Source organism: Cynocephalus volans, chromosome 3, assembly GCF_027409185.1.
Source record: "Cynocephalus volans isolate mCynVol1 chromosome 3, mCynVol1.pri, whole genome shotgun sequence".
Classification (NCBI taxonomy): Eukaryota; Metazoa; Chordata; class Mammalia; order Dermoptera; family Cynocephalidae; genus Cynocephalus; species Cynocephalus volans.
This window is the reverse complement of record NC_084462.1, coordinates 169,222,450-169,242,882: the sequence shown is the minus strand read 5'-3', so window position 1 is coordinate 169,242,882 and position 20,433 is coordinate 169,222,450. Positions and strand designations below refer to the sequence as shown.

Here is a 20,433-nt window from a genome sequence, read left to right as displayed (position 1 = left end):
TTTGGAGACTTGCCTGGGAGGCTGGTATGTGGGGAAGACGAGCCTGGGCATGCCAATAGCAGGTGGGATTGCTTTGGAATGGATGTCATGAGGTTCAGCCCTGCCTTTGAACATGGCCTAGGCAGCCTCCAGGGAGCTCCGACATTCACTCCCTAGGAATGGACTCCATCCAGAAGTCCAGGACACCAAAGCATGCCCACCTTGGTCCTTGGGTAACCTCTGCTGGCACTTGTGGTGCATGGATGCTTGCCCAGGGTGTGTCAGCCAAGTGCCTGGACCCCTGCTCTGAGGTGTCACTGATGTTTGCTATGAGCAACAGGCACTAAGGGCTGCCGTCACCAACGTGGGCAGCACCCCCTTCCAGGATCCATATTGTTAGACAGCTGGCCTAGCACTGTGTGCGGCATGTAGGAAAGATGCTCAATATTCCTCTCTGGAAGAAATGCCAACTTAAAAAGGACGCCTGGTTGTTTGGGGGCCAAATCTTTGAAACCAGTCAGAGTTACATGTCTTCGAGTACAGAGAAATGAGGTGCTGTTGAATGCACCCACAGAGAGCTAGCAATTCATTTGGCGACTTCCTTTCCAGCCCCCACCCCCATGAGGTTGAGCACTCACATGCTGTCAATTTGTGGGCACGTTTTGCTTGCACCTGAGTCACAATACTAAAGGCACAAGAGATACTATTTGGGGGAGGAATAGGCGTTTCAAAACAGTGTTTATGAACTTCACTATCTAATGGAGAAGAGACTTCAGGTTTGGCTGTTGTTATAAGTTGAATAAGCTGCTAATCTCCAAAAATGAACTTTGTACAACAGAGAAATATGTTGGTCATATTTTAATCTATGTACTGTTTTCCAGAGAGTTCATCAAATTTACTGTTTTATTTTGTTTTAAAAAGACCATCGTAGAAAAAAGAATTGATTGTTTTCTTTCACATCCCTCTGAAAAAGTAAAATGAGAGAAGTTATTTCTTGGCATGGGTAAGACTTTGGCAGACTTAGCCACTGAAACCCATGAGACTGTGGAACTTGGTGTACTCACAGAGGAGAGGAAAACAATAAAAGCTCTTAAAAACTTTGGAGAAGGAAAAGGTTGATGATGCTACTTTTCCTTGACTAATCTGCAGAGTTAGTAGAAAGAGGGATAAAAAAATGAGCATAGTTTTTTTTTCTCTTAAGTGATCAATGTTTTTGATTATCACTGTGCCACATGGCAGAGGCAGAAGAGAAGTATAGGACAGGGTCCATGCCGCTCAAGGCATTTACAATCTGTTTGACATTCAGTATCTAGTTGATTTATTTTTTATTACAAAGACACACCATATTATATTGAGTATAATATAGAAGCCAAACTTTGGTTTTTTTGCAAGCACTATAGTGCCTTTTTACTCAGTTTAAAAGTCCCCCTTTCCATCTTCTTCCTTTATTTCCTGGTCACAGTTTTTCCTCCCTTTAGCCCACTGCTCCTATCCTTCACGCCCTTATCCCGCAAGAAATTCTCTAAGAAGAAGCCAAACGCTGTGGATTGATCTGAAGCTTCCTTGCTGGAACATGGCTCCAAATTCTGTGGACTGGGTGGGTTCAAATCCCAGCCCCATCACTTACTAGCTGTGTAACCCTGGACAGGTGGCCAAACCTCTCTGCACATCAGGTTCCTCATCTATAAAATGGGAGTAATCATAGTACCTATTACACATGTTTAATGTGAGGCTGAAATGAGTGAATACTTGCAGTCTAGAACACTGCCTGGCTTCGTGTTGTGCTACATAAGTGTGTGTTAAATACAATCAGTTCTCATTACTGGTAGATTCCATATTCGCGAATTCACCCACTTGCTAAAATTTATTTGTAATCCTCAAGTCAGTACTCCTGGTGCTTTGGTGGTCACTCGTGGACGTGTGCACAGTGGTGAAAAAGTTGAGTCTGCCAACATCTGTCTTCCCAGCTGAGGTTGAAGAAAGTGAGGTTCTGCCTTCTTGTTTCAACTCTTATCTGCAAACAAATGTCTGTTTAGTACTTATTTTTTGCATCTTTGTGTTTTCTATTGGTGATTTAAAATGGTGTTTAAAATGGTGCCCAAGTGTAGTGCTGAAATGCTGTCCAGTGTTCCTAATGTAAGAAGGCTGTGACGTGCCTTATGTGTTAGATAAGCTTCCTTCGGCCATCAGTTCTTGTGCTGTTGGCCAGGAGTTTATTAATAATGAATCAACAACGTATATTCAATAAGTGGAAACACAGATAAAATAATGTATCATTACAATGTTCTGATAGGTTAATGAAAATGTTGTGACCAGAGGCTCGAAAACGCTAACCCTGTATTTCCCCTAGGAGCAATGAATGGTTCAGTATTTGCTAATTTGGTGTTTTTGGTACTTTATAGAACACAAGAAGAATCAACTGCAGATAAATGGGAGTCCAAGCACCCAGAGTGGCACTGGCCTCTGAGGCAAGCTACCTACCACAGGGAGTATCCCTGGGAAGGCAGGAAGCCAAAGTAGTTCTGGTCATGTGGGGTGCCTCAGCTGGGCACAGATTATCTATCAGATTTTGGGGGAAAAAAACCGTTGTAACCACATTTGGTTTCTTATAGGTGTAAATTGTTATAGACATAATCTGGAAGTAGCAAATGTACCCCTTCTTCCACCAATTCATAATTCAAGAGTGTCTTGAGCTCTTGAATCTTGAAGCCTACATAAAGTTTCATAGAGAAAGTTTGATATACAAAACCTATAAACTGGAAGCCTTCCCACAGCCAGACAGTAGACCTCATAATGCAGGATATAATGTTTATTATACATAGCAATTCCCCTGTTTGCTTAGAGCACCAGCCTTTTCAGGAGGGGATCATTTTGTCCCCCGACTGAAAAGATCATAAAATGCTTTAGTTTTGTGAAAAACTTTGCCAACTTATTTATTTTTCCCCAAACTCTTACTTTATGAAATGTTTGTGAATTTTTTCACACATATGGTCTATGAGAGTGTGAAAATGATTCAGAAAAGGGAAAGCTCTGCTTAAAACTACTGGAAAATGTGAATGGAAGGAAACAAAGGGGACCCAGGGCCACTGTGGTTCTTTTAAAATAATAATAAGCCTCTAGCCTCTTATTTCAGCAATTCCCAAGTTTTCTTGATTTTAAACGATGTCCCAGAAAATACCCTAAATACATCGTTGCACCCTTCAGTTCGTTCATCCAATACATACTTACTGAGCGTCTTCTGTGGGTGTTGGGCACTGGTGTAAATGCTAGGTGTACTGCTAAATAAAATAGGCATGAGTCCTGCTTTCGTGGAGCTTATTGCTTCATGGGGGTAGGCAGTGTGGTGGGGAAGTTACCTGTCGTTGTTCTGGTATCTCCCTAGGATAAATTCCTAGAAGTTAGAAATTTAAGATCAACGGCTATGTTCATTAAAATTTTAATCCATTTTGTCAGGCTGCCTTCTTGAAAAGTTGTACCAACCCACATTCCCACCAATGCCCATACCAACACTGGCATGGTTATTCCTTTTAAGTCTGTGCCAGTCTGATAGATGAAATGAGGTATCACAGTTGCTTTAATTTGCATTTCTTTGATTTTTACTGAGGTTAAACATCTTTTCATGGGGATATTCCCATTTTTGTTGCTTTCTTTGCGAACTGGTTCCTTTTCTTATTGGGCTGATATATATATATAAATATATATATATTGTTTTCTCATTGAATTGTATGAGTTATAAATTTAAAATATTAACCCTTTTTTATATGTTTGGCAAATATTTCCTCATTTTTTGTTTTTAAATTTTATTTATGATCCCTCATATTACATGCAGATTTGAAACTGTTATGCAGTCAAATACGTCATTATTTTCCTATTAATTTACTTAACGAAAACAGTGCTTAGTAAGTGCCAGGACACTGTTACATGTTCCTTGTAAATGTTAATTCATTTCATCTCCATCACAGCCCAGTGAAGTGGGTATTGTTATACTCCTCCTCCCTTCCCCTTTTAAGATGAGGAAACTAAATAGAAAGAAGTTAAGTATCTTCACTAAGGTTACCCAGCTAGTAAATAGTGAAGTCAGAGCATGAACCTAGTCTGTGTCTAACTACTACAGCACACCACCTCTGGCCCGAGAATTAGGCTGTGTGTGTGTATGTTTACTTGTGGTTGCTTCATAAACGCTTGCAGACCTCTACCCATCTTTGAGGGCAGGAGCCACATCTATTACTTCTCCCAGATCTTTCCCAGTCCCCCACTCAGTGCTGGGTATCAAGTAGCTAGATGCCTAATAAATACTTGTTGGCTGAATGAACTGACTAAATCTAGATTCCAGATCAGCAGCTCACACTTGTGTTTATGCTCAAAAAGGAGCTGACAAGTTCTGTATTTCCATTTTGCCTCCAGCAGGTGACTTGACAAGCTCAGGTTTGGCTAGGGTACCCGAGCTAATGAACTTCACTCAACAGCTCAGCTGTACTCTCCCTTACCACACACCCCTCCTTCCCTCCTCACGTGAGCCTCCTGGCTCTACTGCCTGCTGCAGAAATTCTAATAAGCCTTTTCCCAGGCTCCACCCTTCAGAATCTGTCACGTAAACACCAAGAATGCACAAAAGGAAAACCCCAAGAGAGGATGACCAGAAAGCCCAAATGATGCTTGACCAAACCTTCCAGCCGAGGGTCTCTCTCTCTCTCTCTTCTCCACAGAAGGGAAGGAAGTCAGGAGCTTTTACTTTTATTTTTTTATTATTATTTTTAACCATTACAAAGAGAATTCTCATGCTATCTCAAGGAGAGTCTTAGTCAACCCATGATTAAATAGTTATCTTTGACCATAATCTCCCCCTCTCTTCTCATATTCAATCATTTGACAAATGCTCTAGGTTCTTCCTTTCAAGACTCTCATGCATTCATTTTTTCCAGTCTCACTATTCTCTAATTCAGTGGGTCTCAAATTGTGGTCTCCAGAACAGCAGCAGCAGCAGCAGGAACATCACCTAGGAGCTTGTTAGAGATGCAAATTCTTGGGCCCCCAGTCCAGACCTCCTGATCTAGAAGTTCTGGGGGTGGGGGTCAGCAAGCTGCATTTTAATATGCCCTCCAGATAATTCTGATGCACACTTAAGTTTGGGAACCACTGCTGTAATGAACCCCCCCCCCCACATTAGATCATCCTAAATGTAATGGGTATACATTGTAGAAAATTTAGAAAATATAGACAAGTATGAAAGAATCAAAGGGAACCTCTACTTCAGCATTTTTTCCCCAATTTTTTAAAACATATTTTTCATTTACTTTTAAATGGATAACGGCAGTGACTTTTGAGTTGTTCTGCTGGCTTTTGGTCTTCCATGTTCTGCTTTTCTTCTACTGAAGTTTGTCTTGGATCCACTATCCCACTCATCTTTTTAATCATATCTCTGATAAGGCAACTTCTGGGTCAGAAATATCCAGTGAGCCACCTGTGCCCTCTGAGCTAGTGCCTATAAACTGCTCACCCCAATATTCAGGGAGTTTTGTAATATGATGCTTACTTATATCCACTAGTATGTGTGCTCTGTAGGGATGAAGACCTTATATCTCTGGCACCTAACGCTTTGTCAAGTACTTGGTAGGCACTCTAAATATCTGTTCAGTGAACAAGCGCATCTTTTAATACAATCAAGTCATATGTGATAAATCGGTTTGTGTTACTCACTTCTCTTACCTGGAACAGTGGTTTAAGCAGAATCATCCCATGGTGCTTTCTCAAAATGCACATGCCCGGGCCCCAACCTAGAAGATTCTGATTCATTAGGTGTGGCTTCCTGGGTGGTTCTGATGGGCATCCCGTGTTGAGATGCTCAGGTCGAGAATACTCTTTCCTCATTTCCACAGGTCAAACAATGACCCATTTTTATATGGGTATATTCCTCCTTCAAAAGTTCTCTCCCCTCCCTTTCCAGGCCTAGTGTGGCAGATGTTCTACCATGTTCTCTGTCTCAGCTGTTAGGAGTGGGTACGGAGAAAGGAGAGTCACCTGACTCAGGCTAGGCCAATCAGATTACTTCCCTGAGAATCTGAACTATGCAGCAGAAGACGTGAGGCGGTCTGAAGGTGGTGGGTGCTAAAACATCAGAAGGTGTCAAAACTTGCTGCTGACAGCCATGTGTGGCCATAAGTGAGCAGAGGAAGCCAACCTGCAAGGAAGAGAGGGAAGCAGATGTATAGAGGGAAGCAGGAAAGACATATGGTCTCAGAGGGAGATGGAGATGGAGAGAAAGATTGCCTGATGACCCTCGAGTTCCATGTAGCCCAGCCCCACCCTGGGCTTCTCCATGTTTCCTTTTATGTATCCTTTTCACTGCAGTCTGTTTGAAGGATCCCTGACTAGGAGACCATCTTTGCAAGCCCTCCTCAGATTTTCCTTAGTTTTGAAAGTCTTTCAGGTCTTCCCACATGCAGAGAGCTCTTAACTGCTCATCCTCAGTTGTTATTGGGGGATTACCGGGCTTTACACTTAACTATTCCATAGATAATCATGTTGCTGTAATAACCAGTAACTGGGGAAGAGGCTTTAATGTTTTTGACCAGAGAAACATTTATCAGAAGAATGCAGAAAACATCAAAGGAAGGACATTCCTTTCTCTGGAGGAGGAACTGCGGTCCCACACTGACTGGGGTCAACTGATCTAGAATTCAGGTCTTCCAGATTCCAGATACTTACGTGGTCTCCAGCTCATGCCCAGATGAGGCTGCAAAATGGTTTCATCAAGTCTCCAATCAGGAAATAAGTATTTCCCAAAGTGAGTTCTAGGGCACACATAGGATTCTGCTGTCAAATGTGTTTGTAAAACAACGTTTGTTTAAACAGTTCAACTTGTTTCTCTTAGACTCCTCAGGGTCTAAGACACAAGGGTACTTTTTGAAAGTTCAACAGGGGAATTGAGAATGGGGTTATTTGTAAACAAATTTGGCCCCTGGAATTACAAGGAGGAAAAGGGCAAACGAAGCCCTCCTTTGGCTTTCAGCAAAGGTCTGCATCTCTTATCTCAGACAACAGACAGAGACTTGCGTACCCTGCTCTCCACGTCAGGCAGGGCTGGTCCACCACTTCCTCTCCAGGGTGACACCTCTTACATCTCTTGCTGCATCTGTAATGGAAGAGAGAAATTAAGAAATATGTCTGAGAATGAAAGAAACCAAAAACACCCAAGGGAAGGAAAGACAAGCTAATTAAAGGCAGCTTACCTCACCATACTCCACCCTTGCTTATGGCTTCTCTGGCCCAGGGCTTGCTGTGCCTTCTGTTTTTGTTCACCTGGGTTGGCTGGTTCAGACACTGCACGGAGTTTTAAGGGCATGTTCTATGTACAGTAACCTTCGGCTCACATCCCCTCTTTCTGAACTCTGAGGAAGAAGGAAAGGACTGGGGTGAAGATAATATGCCACCCCTACTTAGTGTCAAGTGATTTCTAGCTATTGTGAATGTGGCTGGGGGACTGGGAGGGTTGGGAGCTGGTGCTGGAAGGTGACAGTTTCTTCCTCTCCAGGCCAACAAGGGGCTGGGGCAAAGTTCCCTGGCCTTGGTTCCTCTCTGGGAGACTTAGCATTCTCAACTGACCTGCGATGGAGGGGTGGGGCCTGCACCAGGCTGAACCTCAGGAGACTAGGCTTCTGTTGTTCCGGCTTTGCTACCAGTTCCCACCCTTAAAATCTCTGGCTTCAGAAATGATCTTCCTATCTTTTGCTTAGTGACTTTGGATAGGTTACATCAAGTGCTCAGTGAAAAAAGGGGTGGGGCTGGATGACCTCAGGCTGCCTCTGGGCTTCCACCTCCCCATAGTCTCCTGAGTTGGAGTTGCTATGCCACTGGGAAGTAAGGTCTCCTGCGCTGAAAGGCACATCCTCGCTGAGGGCTGACCATCCACCACCTTGATGCTGTGTTCGATTTTTTCGATTGACTGGGGTTTCCTTATTTTTTGAAACAGAAAATATTTTCAGAAGCCCCATAGTAACTCCTGCCACCCCCCACCTTAGCTAGTTAAAAGGTACTGCATGCTAGAGGGGTTTTACTCCAAGCCTTCTTGCTGGTTTTCTGCAGTTTTCAGATAGCTCAGATGGCCTGCCCACCGGTTCAGGCGGGTTCAGGTGGGCTGTTAGGGATGGTGGGAAGAGTGCTCTGGGCTTCTCCTCTGTGAAGGAACTTGCAGCTTTGGCTACCTGGAAGTGGTGTGCAATCAAATTTCTATGTATGTCACCACCAGGGTGTCCTGTTGGACTCTCTCTTTACATTCTCTCCAAAGGCAGCTGGTTGGCGTGGCTTTAGCTGCGGGTGGCCATTCTCTGGAGGTGCCTAGAGACTTGGAGTGGTGGCCAGCCATTCACTGGGTGGCCTGCGAGTGGTCAGTCCGATTCAAGAGAGCTTACAATGCGGAGATGAGACTTGTTTTCACTCCAGGCCTAGAAGTCGGCCGGGTGCTCAGCACAGCCACTGCAGAGGCCCCACCGGCGTGGCCTTTAGGACGTGCCCCTTGCCCTGTAATGGCCACCCTCCCTCCTTTGGCAGACACGAGGCCACCTGGGCGGGAGGCTGCAGTGCCTGGGTGCCGGTGCCTTTACTCCCGCGGCCTGAGGTGGGCGCCGGGGGAGGGCTCGGCCGGCCCTGGGAGTCCCGCCAGGACGCAGTAGTTGGAGAGAAGTGGAATCTCCTCTTCTCACCCTCGCAAGCTTCGCCCGTATCGTAATTCTTTTTATTTTTACTTTCGAGCCATGTAAGGCATGCGGATGGGGTAGGAGCGTTTCGGTGACACGTTGCCAGCGGCGCAGCGCCGGCCCGCCCGTGTGGCCGGAGCCCGGGGAGGGGACAGGCCACGCGCCGCCCGCCCCACCTGCCCCGCCGCCCACGGTGGCGGACGCCCCTGCCCCGCGGTGCCGCAGGAGGCGAGTCCGCGCGGCCCAGCCCGGCTTCGGCCCCGGCTGCGCCTCGGGAGCGGGGCGCGGGGGCCGCGGGGCGCACGGGGGGCGCGGGCAGGAGCCGCCCCGGCGACTCCGCGCCCGCGCCCCAGGCCGCCGGGGCCCGGCCCACGTTTTCCGTCTCTCCGGCTCCCTCCGCCCCCACCGCTCCCCTCCCTCCGCGCGCTTCCCTCCTCCTGCCTGGTCATGTGTCGCCTTTTTTTGTTTGCAGTGGAAACAATTTCTCGCCGCTCGGCGCGCCCCGGCCCGACGCGCCGCGGCGGAGGCGAGCGGGAGGCGGGGCGGGGCGGGGAGAGCGGCGGGGCCGGCGGGAGGACGCGCGGCGCGCCCGGCGGACGCCGCAGGTCCCATGCCGCGCCGCGACCCCCGCGCCCCTGCCGCCCGCGCCCGCGGCCGCCCCCCGCCGCCCGCCGCCCCGGGCTCGCCGCGCCGCGCCCGCGCGTGCTTAGCGCGGCCACCTAGCGATGCCCGCTGGGCGCCCGCGAAAGTTTGTCGACTCCCGCTGAAGGGCAGCGGCGCCCCCGCGACCCCGCGGCCCGCTCCGGCCAGGTGAGTTTGCGCCCCGCTCCCGCTCCCGCCGCCCGGGTCGGCCGCGCTCCTGCAGGCGACCTCGCCGCTCTCGGAGGGCGAGGGGCTCCGCCGTGCCCGGGGGAGGGTCCGCGGTGGGGGGCCTGGCCGGGTGGGGGAGACGGGAGCCCCCGAGCGGGGAAGTTGTCCGGTCCGAGGAGTTTCCTGCCCTGACGTGCGGGCTGTTCCCGCTGCCTCGATTTCCCAAAAGACGCCCGAAAGGAACAGAGTTGGTATTGTCTGTGGAGCACGGGATCCCCGCCGTTCCGGGCCGGGGCGGGGGTGTCGATCGAGTGGAGACCCCAAGATGAGAAGCAGCCTCCTAACAAAGCTCCCCCTCCCCCCGAAATGTGCAGGCTTTGGCACCGGCCACGAGCGTCTCGCAGACCCCCGGGGCCCGACCCCTCCTCACCCCGGCCCTCTTCGAACCCCTCCTTGGGCCCTTGAGAAGTTGGGGGCCGGCGGGCTTTTACTGATGTGTTTTTCAAGCTCGCCGCGGTGCGGCCAATAGAAGGTCTGTGACATCTGACCGGCAGTGGAGGTATGCGAGCGCCCAGTGGCCCCCGCGGACGCCGACCAGAGCAGTTTCCCCGTTGCCTGGCAACGCCGCTGATGGACGCGGGGTGCAGCCAATCGCCGCTCCCGCAGGTCCCCTTGACATGTTTTTGACAAGTACAGTAGTCGGGAGTGGAGCGCGTGCGCGCCAAGAGCTGGTGGGGCACGGGGCGGTGAGCGGGCCCCCCAAACTCGCGACTCCCCAGCTCGGCTTGGCCGGGATGTCTCAACTTTTTCAAGTTCACATCGAACATCTGTTTAGAGCTGGGCCGGTAATGTTTTTGTCAGTTATTTGGAGACCTTCTGATACTAGTCAAGAAACGAAGCTTTCTTGCTGCATTTTCTCCTTTTAAAGAAAAAATAACAAACAGATAACAAAACAGAGCAAGTCATAAAAAAACAAAAAGAGGGTGTGTGTGGGGAACGTAACCAATAACAAACCGAAGAGTTGTAAGGAGGTCACTCGTGAATAACTTATTTGCGTATCTGGTGGAGCAACCTTATTGGCAGCAGATTAAAAATGTTTGCTGAACTGCAGACTCACATGATCCAGATTCCTTTTTCCCCCTCTAAAACAGGAGGAAAAAAAGATTTGGCGAATTATGTAGAGTATAATAATGGAAAACTCCTCAGCTGTGGTTTCTGGGAACTGATTTTTTTTTTTTTTCCAAGGGAACTGTAGTGATCAGCAGCAGCTCTTCACACTGTTGCCATAAAATGCTGGATTTATAGGGATGCAGTTAACAGTTGGAGTGCATGGGGGGACTGAAACACGAAGCAGGCAGATCATCCAAAGGGACAGGACCCCCAGACTCATCTTTTCTTGACAGTGCTGTTTTTCTAATAAAATCAGATTGCCGGCAGTATTTGCTTAAAACAAAAGAAAACATGGAGACTAGCGTGTTAGTTCCTTTGGGAAGCTACTGACAAATAAGCAAATTAAAAAGAAAGAGAGCAGCATGTTGTCATAGCAACAGTGTAATTAAATTACTTTACTGTCAGCCATGATATAATTTTCCTGTTTGGAAGCTCAGGAGACATAAAACTTTCATTTGGAGCTAAAGTTGACTTCAGTGGCTGAGTAGTTCTCTTTTATACTCTGCTGTGTGGATGTACTGGTAATCAGACGATTTTGTAATGCGATCTCAGGAAGATTTAAGAAAGACAAGCCTAGCTTTGATTTGTTCGAAAAGGAGTTAAAAGCAGTATCAGGCTAGACTCTTGTCATATCCCCAAACCTAAAGATATGAGCTAATTTGTTTCTTAAAATATATCATATGGTATTCAGGGTAGCCTCCTTATTTGAGAGAAAGAAATATTCCCTGTGGATGAACCAGAGGCATCTGGACTACCCTACTTGGGTTGGACTGGGATGTTCCATGGAAGTTTTCTCTCCTGAAAGTTGGGCACCTCTCAGCAGCTCCACAGAGCTCCCCCTTAGGCCTTCTGTCCAGCAGGTTCTGTTTGTCTACTTTTTGAAAAAGAGAAAGTGCTACAGTTCTCTGGCAACCTTGGCCAGCTGTTTGGTGTCCCACAGAATGCTTTCTAGAATCCTATTCTAGAGCTTCCACAGCTGAAGTGGCAAGTTATTTTAGACATAGCGTTAATGGACATTTAGAAACTGAGAATGATTGTGTCTCTCCTTTCGATGTGTTCATTCTTTTTTCTAGATAGATTGCTTGATCTTACTCAGGGGTGTAGGGGGGGTGAATTGAAAACAGACACTCTTCTGAAACCAAGCACATTGTTTTAGTGCTGCAGACAGAGAGTGGGAGACCCTTTTCATTATCTCTACTGTCCTTTCTGCCTTACATTTTGTACTAGAAGGTTGAACATATGTCATATCTGTAGGGGTCATTCTGTTTGTGGACTTGCCACCTCCTCATTTTCTTTTCTCATCAGATATTATTTTACTCCTTGTTCTAGGTTATTGATAAAAATGGAGATGGTGGTGAGTGGGCGAGGGGTAGAATTCTGTAACAATTTTTGTTGAATTTGCCTTCCTGTTTTGAAGCTGCCAGTTGCTCTCCTGACTTTTTTTCACCAATTCTAGTTTGAATTAATGGCTTATCTCACATTCCCATTTATTTGTGTGGTGCCTGAAGTTACTTGCTTTTTCGTTCTGGGTGTAGTGCCCCAATAAAACTTCATTTATTTCTTCCTCCAGTTCAAATCCACAGAATTTCTTGTCATCGCTCTTTAGATTTGGCACATGTAATTAAAGTTCCGGAGTTTGGGGTCCATGATTTTTGTGGGAAAAATAATCAACTAAAACAACCAAGTCGATGCTCCCTGTGGCCACAGTTTTAATTCTGAGGCTGTTGTCATTGCTTTCATATGGAAACAGCTGCACTTAATCTGAAACAACTGGCCCTAAACTTATAGGTGATTTCTTTTTTGGAGAAGGGTAAACAATGAGACGGATAATACAAAGTGACAGGAGTTGTACATTGCACAGCTAGAAAGTGTTTATTATGGAGCTTGAAAGACGTTTACATGTGTACATATTCATGTATTATAGAGAAACCGAGGCACCCAGAAATAATTGATTTTCCCAGAGTCACAGTGAAAGTTTTCATAGATACAGGAAGAAGGCATTGTGAAATTCCCCATTCTTTTTATGATATTTTGCACATTAAAGGTGCTGTAAATATTTTCAATCTTGTTTTATTTAAGGGGCCTCAGGTCACTGTGCTATGTGGCCTGATTTTTCTTATTAGTGGATCTCTGTGGTGGAGTTGTGGGCTTGTGTTGCTCAGTGTGGGAGTCATGAGGTGGTATTCCTGTGTAGGAGGAGGCCTACAGAGGTGAGGGGGAGGCGAGAGAATTAGAGGGGCACAAGCTGTCTTTTTGTTTTAGGTTCCATCAACTCATCATGTCTTTGTAATGTCTTTACCAGGAGCCTTCACGTAAATGGGTCCAGTCATGCCTCCCAGTAAGAAGCCAGAAAGCTCAGGAATTAGTGTCTCCAGTGGACTGAGTCAGTGTTACCGGGGCAGTGGTTTCTCCAAGGCCCTTCAGGAAGACGATGACCTCGACTTTTCTCTGCCTGACATCAGATTAGAAGAGGGGGCCATGGAAGATGAAGAGCTGACCAACCTGAACTGGCTGCACGAGAGTAAGAACTTGCTGAAGAGCTTCGGGGAGTCGGTCCTCAGGAGTGTCAGTCCTGTCCAGGACCTGGATGATGACACTCCCCCATCCCCTGCTCACTCTGACATGCCCTATGATGCCAGGCAGAATCCCAACTGCAAACCCCCCTATTCCTTTAGCTGCCTCATATTTATGGCCATCGAGGACTCTCCAACCAAGCGCCTGCCAGTAAAGGATATCTACAACTGGATCTTGGAACATTTTCCATATTTTGCAAATGCACCTACTGGGTGGAAAAACTCAGTGAGACATAATTTGTCATTGAATAAGTGTTTTAAGAAAGTGGACAAAGAGAGGAGTCAGGTAAGCCTCTGTGTCTGGAACTCAAGTTTGTTTTATTTAAATTTTTAAGATTTGATTTTTCTCCATTAAAAAAATGAGTTTCTGTTCACCACACTGGAGTAGCAGTTGTAAATGGATTTGACTTTATTTAATTCACTTGGATAATCATAAAGAACTTCCTTTTCCTTAAGTGTATTAGTTATCTACTATTTTTAGTGTTTGTACTGTTTTGAAGGTTTCCCATTGATAGGGTTTCCGTAATCACAGAACAATGGTTTGCAGACTTGATTCGTTTTTGGTTTCATCCCGTAATGTGGATGGGTCATTTTGGTTTTAGATTTCAAACAAAAGTTCATATTCTAAGGGCAGCCATTAACCGAGGTGTGTGTATGTATTTGAAAAAAATTACCACCAAGAACTAGAGAAAAACGGCGTGTATTTTCTGTCCGAATATTAATTTAGAGAAAAGCACTTTCTTCACTGTTCTGGAATAAATGAACAGTAATGGACAGTGAAAGGAGACTTGAATGTAGTGCCTACGTACTCCAAGACCAAATGAATATATGAGTTGCCTGGGTGTCTATCATGAAACCTGGTGTATATGTAAGTGTTTGGGAACACTGAAACTCCGAGTATGAAAAATTGGCTCACGGTAAGGTTCCCATTAGAGACTTACTTTAAAAAGGTTGAATTTTGACTTTAAAGCCTTAGCTTGCACTTCATGGTTGGCTAAAAAGACGGTTTTAATAATTTGCTTTACCTTTCTTTTAAGGAATATAATAGGTACAATAGCAATAGAATCAACTTTTAGAGCAGGAACACAAAACTGTGATCAAATTTTGAGTTCTGAAAAGTATGGCAGCCACAGTTGAAATAAATGGCCAGGAAGAATTCCCTCCACAAAGTTTTTGTGTGACTGTGTTTTCCAGCTTTGGTTTTCATGTTAATAATGCTGCTGTGTGCAGCTGGTGTTTTGCTTTTCACCCTTTTTGAAGTTCAGGTTTGGGTGCAGGACCACCATTGTGTGTGGTCAGTGGCTTTGCAGGGTTGGGTCCTTTAATTTCTTTCTCACTGGAAATATGTTTCTGTTTCGGGTAGAATCTTGAGCCTGAGAATATTCTGCTTGTCTGTGGTGTGGAAGAATACAAATAAGAAGGTGCCATGGCTTTATTTCTTTTTGCTCGAACTGGACACATTTGTCTGCAAATGCTCTTCACCCAGAGTTTTTCTTTAAGATGGGGGGTGGGATGTGGGGTTGGGGAGGAGTTTTGCTTGGGTGGAGGGAAAATGTGGGCACTAAAGAGCTTTATTTTGGTCACTGTGCAGATGATGCCTGGATTGAGTGTGCAAATGTGAATATTCGTAAGTTTCTGGGCCCCTCTTTTCCCAGGCCCTCATTTTTATGTGGTTGTAACAATCAAAATGTGCCACTTTTAATCAGGAAGGGGAAGTTTCGTGACAGTCAAGCTCGCTGTTGTCCTTGGATGTCCACTACCCTTTCTCCTTCCCTCCACATCTCAGTTTGGGCATTTGGAGATCAACCTCCAGACTCGGCTCTGTTGAGTGCTTTAAGATTGTTCGAATTTAGAGATTTGTTGTTCCCTTGTAAAGAACCAAGTCTCTGTGGTATTAAAAGCTTCTGAATAAGTGGGTCCCTGTAGCAAGAAAAGGAAAGTCTTAGAGAGCAATTCCAGCCTTAGAATGTGGAGAAGAAAGTGCTGTCCAGTCCCTCAAAGCCGCATGTCACTGATAAAGCAGCACACTGGGCTTTTAGTTTGTTGTGAAGTGATTCTGCAAGTTACCACACGCCTGTGTCTCTGTATTTGACATAATGCCGGTGCACGTAAAAGTCGTTTAGCAAATGCACACTCTGAAATGTTAAACAAGACTGTCTCCAACGTGTGCAGCAAGACTTGGGAGGATTGTTCATCAGCCACCCTTGGGAGAGACAAATGGGTGTTGAATGGTGTGTGTTATGGCACCCTGGGAGGAGCTGCATCTCCTCCTAGCCGCCGCCCGCCCCTGGATTCTGGGAGTCACATTTTCCAGGGGTGAAGGTTGTCAATCCAGATAATACAGATATTGCCTGTTGAAAGGGAATGGCTTTAAGGACTTGAGATTGTTAATCTCATGAAATGTGGAGTTCTGGCTTCCTAGCCATCCTGACCCGTATTGACATGTTTCTGATCAAATGCCAGTCAGTTTTGTGGTTGGGAGTTAGTTCCCAGTGTTTGTGATGTTGTGAGAACAAAGCAGGGGGTGTGAGTTTTTCCTCTCTTCCCCTCTGTCCTTGGGTTACCCTGGGGCCAGCAGGTGGCTGCTCTGAGAGGCTCAGACTCCCAGGTATGCTCAGGTACACCCAGGTACTTCCAGGCACCAGCCGTGGCCCTGGCCCAGTCACTTGGGGTTTTCTACTGTGGCTCGCTGAGTAAAAAGGAAGGCATTCCCCCGATAATTTGCCCAGTGAAAGCCCCTTCAGTTCTACAGGTAAACTTGTTTTTCCCCAGGGGATTTTACTTGGTGGTAGCTCCCACATAGAGGTTCAGCCTCAACACAATGACTAAATGTGCCTGGATGCTGGTGAGAAATACATTAGATGAAGGAGAGAATGCAAGCCTTGCAAGTTATATGTGCTGAGTTAACCATTCCACTTTTTGTTTTCTTTTAAAAGTGAAGAACACAGTTAAGTTTGACATAGCAGTGGGAGTTGCAGAATCCTGCATGATCCTTGTCTGGCTGGGATGTTGGAGAGGGAACCTACTAGATTGTATCAGAATCATCTGTGGTGCTTAAAATCAGTGACCATTTCTCAAGCCCCTCCCTGAAGATTCTGATTCAGTAGGTCTGAGTGGGTTGGGGCAGATTGGTAGTTCTGATAAGCTTCATAGGTTTTTCTGATGGGCAGCCAGGTTTGAGAAGCCCTGAACTAGGTGCCTCTTTGGGATCTTTCCAATTGCTGAGATTTCATCAGGAACATATTCTCATGAATGAGTAATTCAAGGGAAAATAGACAGTTTCCCTTCTGTTTTATCTCTTACAGGACTTTGAAGGTTAGAGTTTTATTTTTATTTTTTAAATCACGGAAAATTTCAAACATAAAGAGCAGCAGAGAGAATGTGTAGTGAATCTATATTCTTATCACTCTTGCGACCCGCATTCAGGCTCAAAAGTTAACAAGGATTTGCCTCATCTATGTCATTCTTTTGTGGTTGTTATTACCGCTGAAGTATTTGGGAGCAAATCCTAGGTCTCATGTCATTTTATTCCAACATATTTCAGTGTGTGTAAGAAAAATCAATAATTTCTTACCTAATCACAAGGCCAGTGTCCCCCCTAACAAAATGAACAGTTCTTTGGTGTCACCTACCAGGTTCTTATTCAGATATCAGTTTGTTTACAAAATGTTCATTTGAATTAGGATCCAAACACGGTTTACACGTTTCATGTTGGGATGGTTCTTAAATCGGTTTTAATGTGCAGCACCCCTGTGCCCTTCCTGTTTTTTCATGCCCTTGTTACAGAGACCCATCAGTTGGGCTCTAGAAGGCCTTACATTTTCTTTGCCTCCTTGTGATTTCTTTTAACTTGTTTCTCCATCGCCGCGTATTGCCTGTCAAATGGAAGTAAGCACCAAAGTCTAGGTCGCATTCTGGATTGTCATGTGTCCTTCCTGACACAACATTTTGGGAAGCCTGGTTTACACACTCTTGGGAATGTTGAGATTGAGCCCTGGGTTCATGTGGGGTGAACTGTTTCCTACTTTGTAAATTTCCCCAACAGCCTTTCATTTTATGGTTTTAGCTATCAATAATCTTTGCCCATATCAATCAAGGTAGAGTTTTAAAGTCTGAGATTAAGTTTTATATGTCCTAAATACAGGTCTTATGTAGGGTTATAAGATTAGCATGCACTAATATCTCTGAGTACTTGTAAATGAGAAGTAAAGTATAGTTATTTTTTCATAGACTGGATTATAATGGCTCAGTTATGTGTGTTTCTCTTTGTGTGCTTTTTCTTTACTTCTCCTCTTACTGCTTTAACAAAACACATTGTTGTCATCAAAGAGTTTATAAAGGAAGCACTGTACAAAAGTATGTTTATTCTATCAAGGGCTGAATGCTTTGAATACAATGTTAGCTTATAAATAAATACAGGGAACTTAGCTTGGTTAAAAGAGGACTGGAGTGGAAGACAGGTCACCTGGTTCTAGTTTTGATGCCCCAGTGCCTGCTGTCTTAGGAGTTTGGAGCTGTTCAGGGCTTCTTAGCCTGGGTGTCTCTGGGTATCAGAGGCTCCGTGGACTGCCTCATTTATTGGCAACATGTCATGTGACTATGCATATTGCATTTTTCTAGAGAGGATCCTAAGATTTTGTTTGTTTATTTTCTACACTCTTAGTAGGGCCTCTGACGAAGGAAAAGTGAAGAACCACTGGTATTTTATAATAACAATAGTGAACATATATGGAATGAATGCTTGTTTTGTGCTTTCTATGTGCGATATCCCATTTCTTCCGCACTACAGCTGCGTGAAGTAGGTCTTATTATTTTTCTTTTGAGAATAGATGAGGAATTAAATTTCAAGCGGCTAAGTAGCTTGCTGGAAGTCACATAGCCAGTAAGTGGCAAAACAGGACTTCACCTGAATTCCCTCCAATTCTGAAGAGCATGTGCTTCACCCTGGGCTTGATGATGGCTTCTCATACAGCAGATGGGTATTGTAGATGATTTCTATGTGCTTGCTCTAAACATTCTATGAACATGGGTTATAGCAGATTAAAAGAACCCAGAATTAACTCTGGGGGTGTAGGATGGAGAACGGTAACCATAGGAAATATTGTTGAGATGGGGCCAAATTCCACAAAGTATATCACTGCCTTCTTAGCTTAGGGTTTCCAAGCTCTGTCCGAGGCCCCCTGCCTTATAGGACCCTTCCGTTGGCACTTTCTCCCTGGATAGACACTGTTTATACAAATTCTCCCTCCAGTTTCCTGCTCCCTTGATATTTGCTTTTCCCTTCTGGTGGATGAAATTCTTTCTCAAAGGCAGTTTTGGAAATGAAGTAGCACCTCTGTAAGCTTGGTTGCTTCTAATTTGCTCCTCTTGGTGGTGTGAACACAGAGTCAAGAGCATTTCCCTTTCCCATGATGCTGGTTGACATACCCATTTAATTGATGGTCATTTTAGGAGGAAGAGATCACCTATTTTTTTGGACAAATATTGCTCTTTGAAGGACGGTGCAGTCTGATCCTGATGGGTAAATTCCTAAGAATCCAGGTAATGTTAGGTGGGTGGATCATGCAAAAATGTGATGAGGTACATAAGACGCTCCTGTGGTCTCTGTTCATCCTTGCACTGGGGCTGCCTCACCCAGCATTAGAGACTGCTCTGCCAGTAGGTACCTCCTTCTCACTAGTGCCCACTGCAGAGCTGGCTGCTTTCTGCTGTCTGTGCTTCAGATTGTGTCACCTCAGGTTGAGACTTTACCAGGATCTCTGAGGAGGCTGAAATAAATATACTCCAATATCACAGGCCCTGTAATCGGAGCATTTTATACCAGCATACTCTGTCATCCTCAAGAAATTGTGATACCACCCTCGGTGTGTTAGTCTGTTTCTGTTGCTTATAACAAAATACCTGAAACTGGGTAATTTATAAAGAAACAAAATTTATTTCTTGCAGTTTGGAGGCTGGGAAGTCCAAGGTCCAGGGAACACACTTGTTCTTGCTGGTGATTCTATAGTGACGTGGGGTATCACATGGCAAGGATGTGTTGAGCAACAGAGAGCTGACCTGCTCACTTGCTCTCCTTTAAAGCCATCAGAACCATTGCCCATTATTCCATGAATGGATCAATCCATTCGTTAGGGCATAGTCCTGACAATCTAATCACTTTTTAAAGGCCTCACCTTTCAATTGCCATAATAGGATTTCCCACCCTCTTAACACTGTTACAATGGAGATTAAGCTTCCAATACATGAATCTTTAGGGGACACATTTGACCTGTAGCACTTGGCCACACCTTCCCACCCATCCTGCCCATTTGCTCCTTCTTGATTCCTCCAGACGTGGGATGCCTTGGCTGGGAGCACATTTCTGTTGTCTTGCTCTTGCTAGCTGTTCATTGTTTGCTCATTCATTCATTCGACAAGTTTATTAAAGTACATATGATACAAAGTGCTAAGTGGATACTTTGTATTGAATGTATTGTGGCCACTGCCTATAAGGCCCTCATGGTCCAATGAGCCCTACCACAGAATCTCCTTCTAGCTAGCAGAATATCTCCAATAGAACCCCTTACTTCAGTGCTCTCTCCCCCTTTTATTATGTTTCCTGTCTCTCACATCACTGCTTTTGTGGCCCTTCACACCCTACAGTGGCTCCCCTGTTGACCTTGATGAGGGTCTATACAAGGCTTCTGGGAATCTCGGTTCTTCTGGACCCAAGGGCCCTATTAGTGTTTCTGTCCAATATCTACCCTTATTAACTGTTGAGGAATTATTGCTTTCTTTTTGGTCAGCTTTGTGGCCCTGGGTAGGTCTACCAGATGCATCTTCATTGATGTACTGCCCAGATGTCCAATCAACAAGAAATTGTTTTGAGAACCTTCCCTGTTGGGTTGAAGAGGCTTTGGGATTTCCCTTTCAAATCATTTTAGCTGCAGGATAATACTCTGCAGTAAATAATATAAGAAGGTTGCACACTGACCTCCTATTTGAAAGTTATGGATTTTGCTTCTTTTACAAAAAGTGATGGGTTGCTGGGATTAATTTATACTCTTTTATGGAGCCTGGGTTATCTTATGCACTTAAGCTTTGGCAAGATGGTAAGAGGTTTTAGATTTTATAGAAAATTCCACCGTCTTTCTAATGGACTCCCCCCCCCCCCCGCACTTGAAACAGAAGATGAATATGCATATAAATATTTTAAAGACTAATGTAAT

General features: G+C 45.3%; 1 protein-coding gene across 5 annotated transcripts in view; it reads left to right on the top strand.

Annotated features, from left to right (window-relative positions):
- FOXN3 (forkhead box N3) overlaps positions 1-20,433 on the top strand; it is a 387,084-nt gene that overhangs the window by 154,049 nt on the left and 212,602 nt on the right. For 4 of the 5 annotated variants that reach the window (XM_063091914.1, XM_063091913.1, XM_063091910.1 and 1 more), the window contains exon 3: positions 12,955-13,511. In XM_063091914.1, coding sequence (XP_062947984.1) covers positions 12,969-13,511 — 543 coding nt within the window. In that variant the 5' untranslated portion in view covers positions 12,955-12,968. Of the gene's footprint in view, positions 1-9,363; positions 9,483-12,954; positions 13,512-20,433 lie in introns of those variants that run through there. The other variant, XM_063091911.1, reaches the window with a different exon arrangement.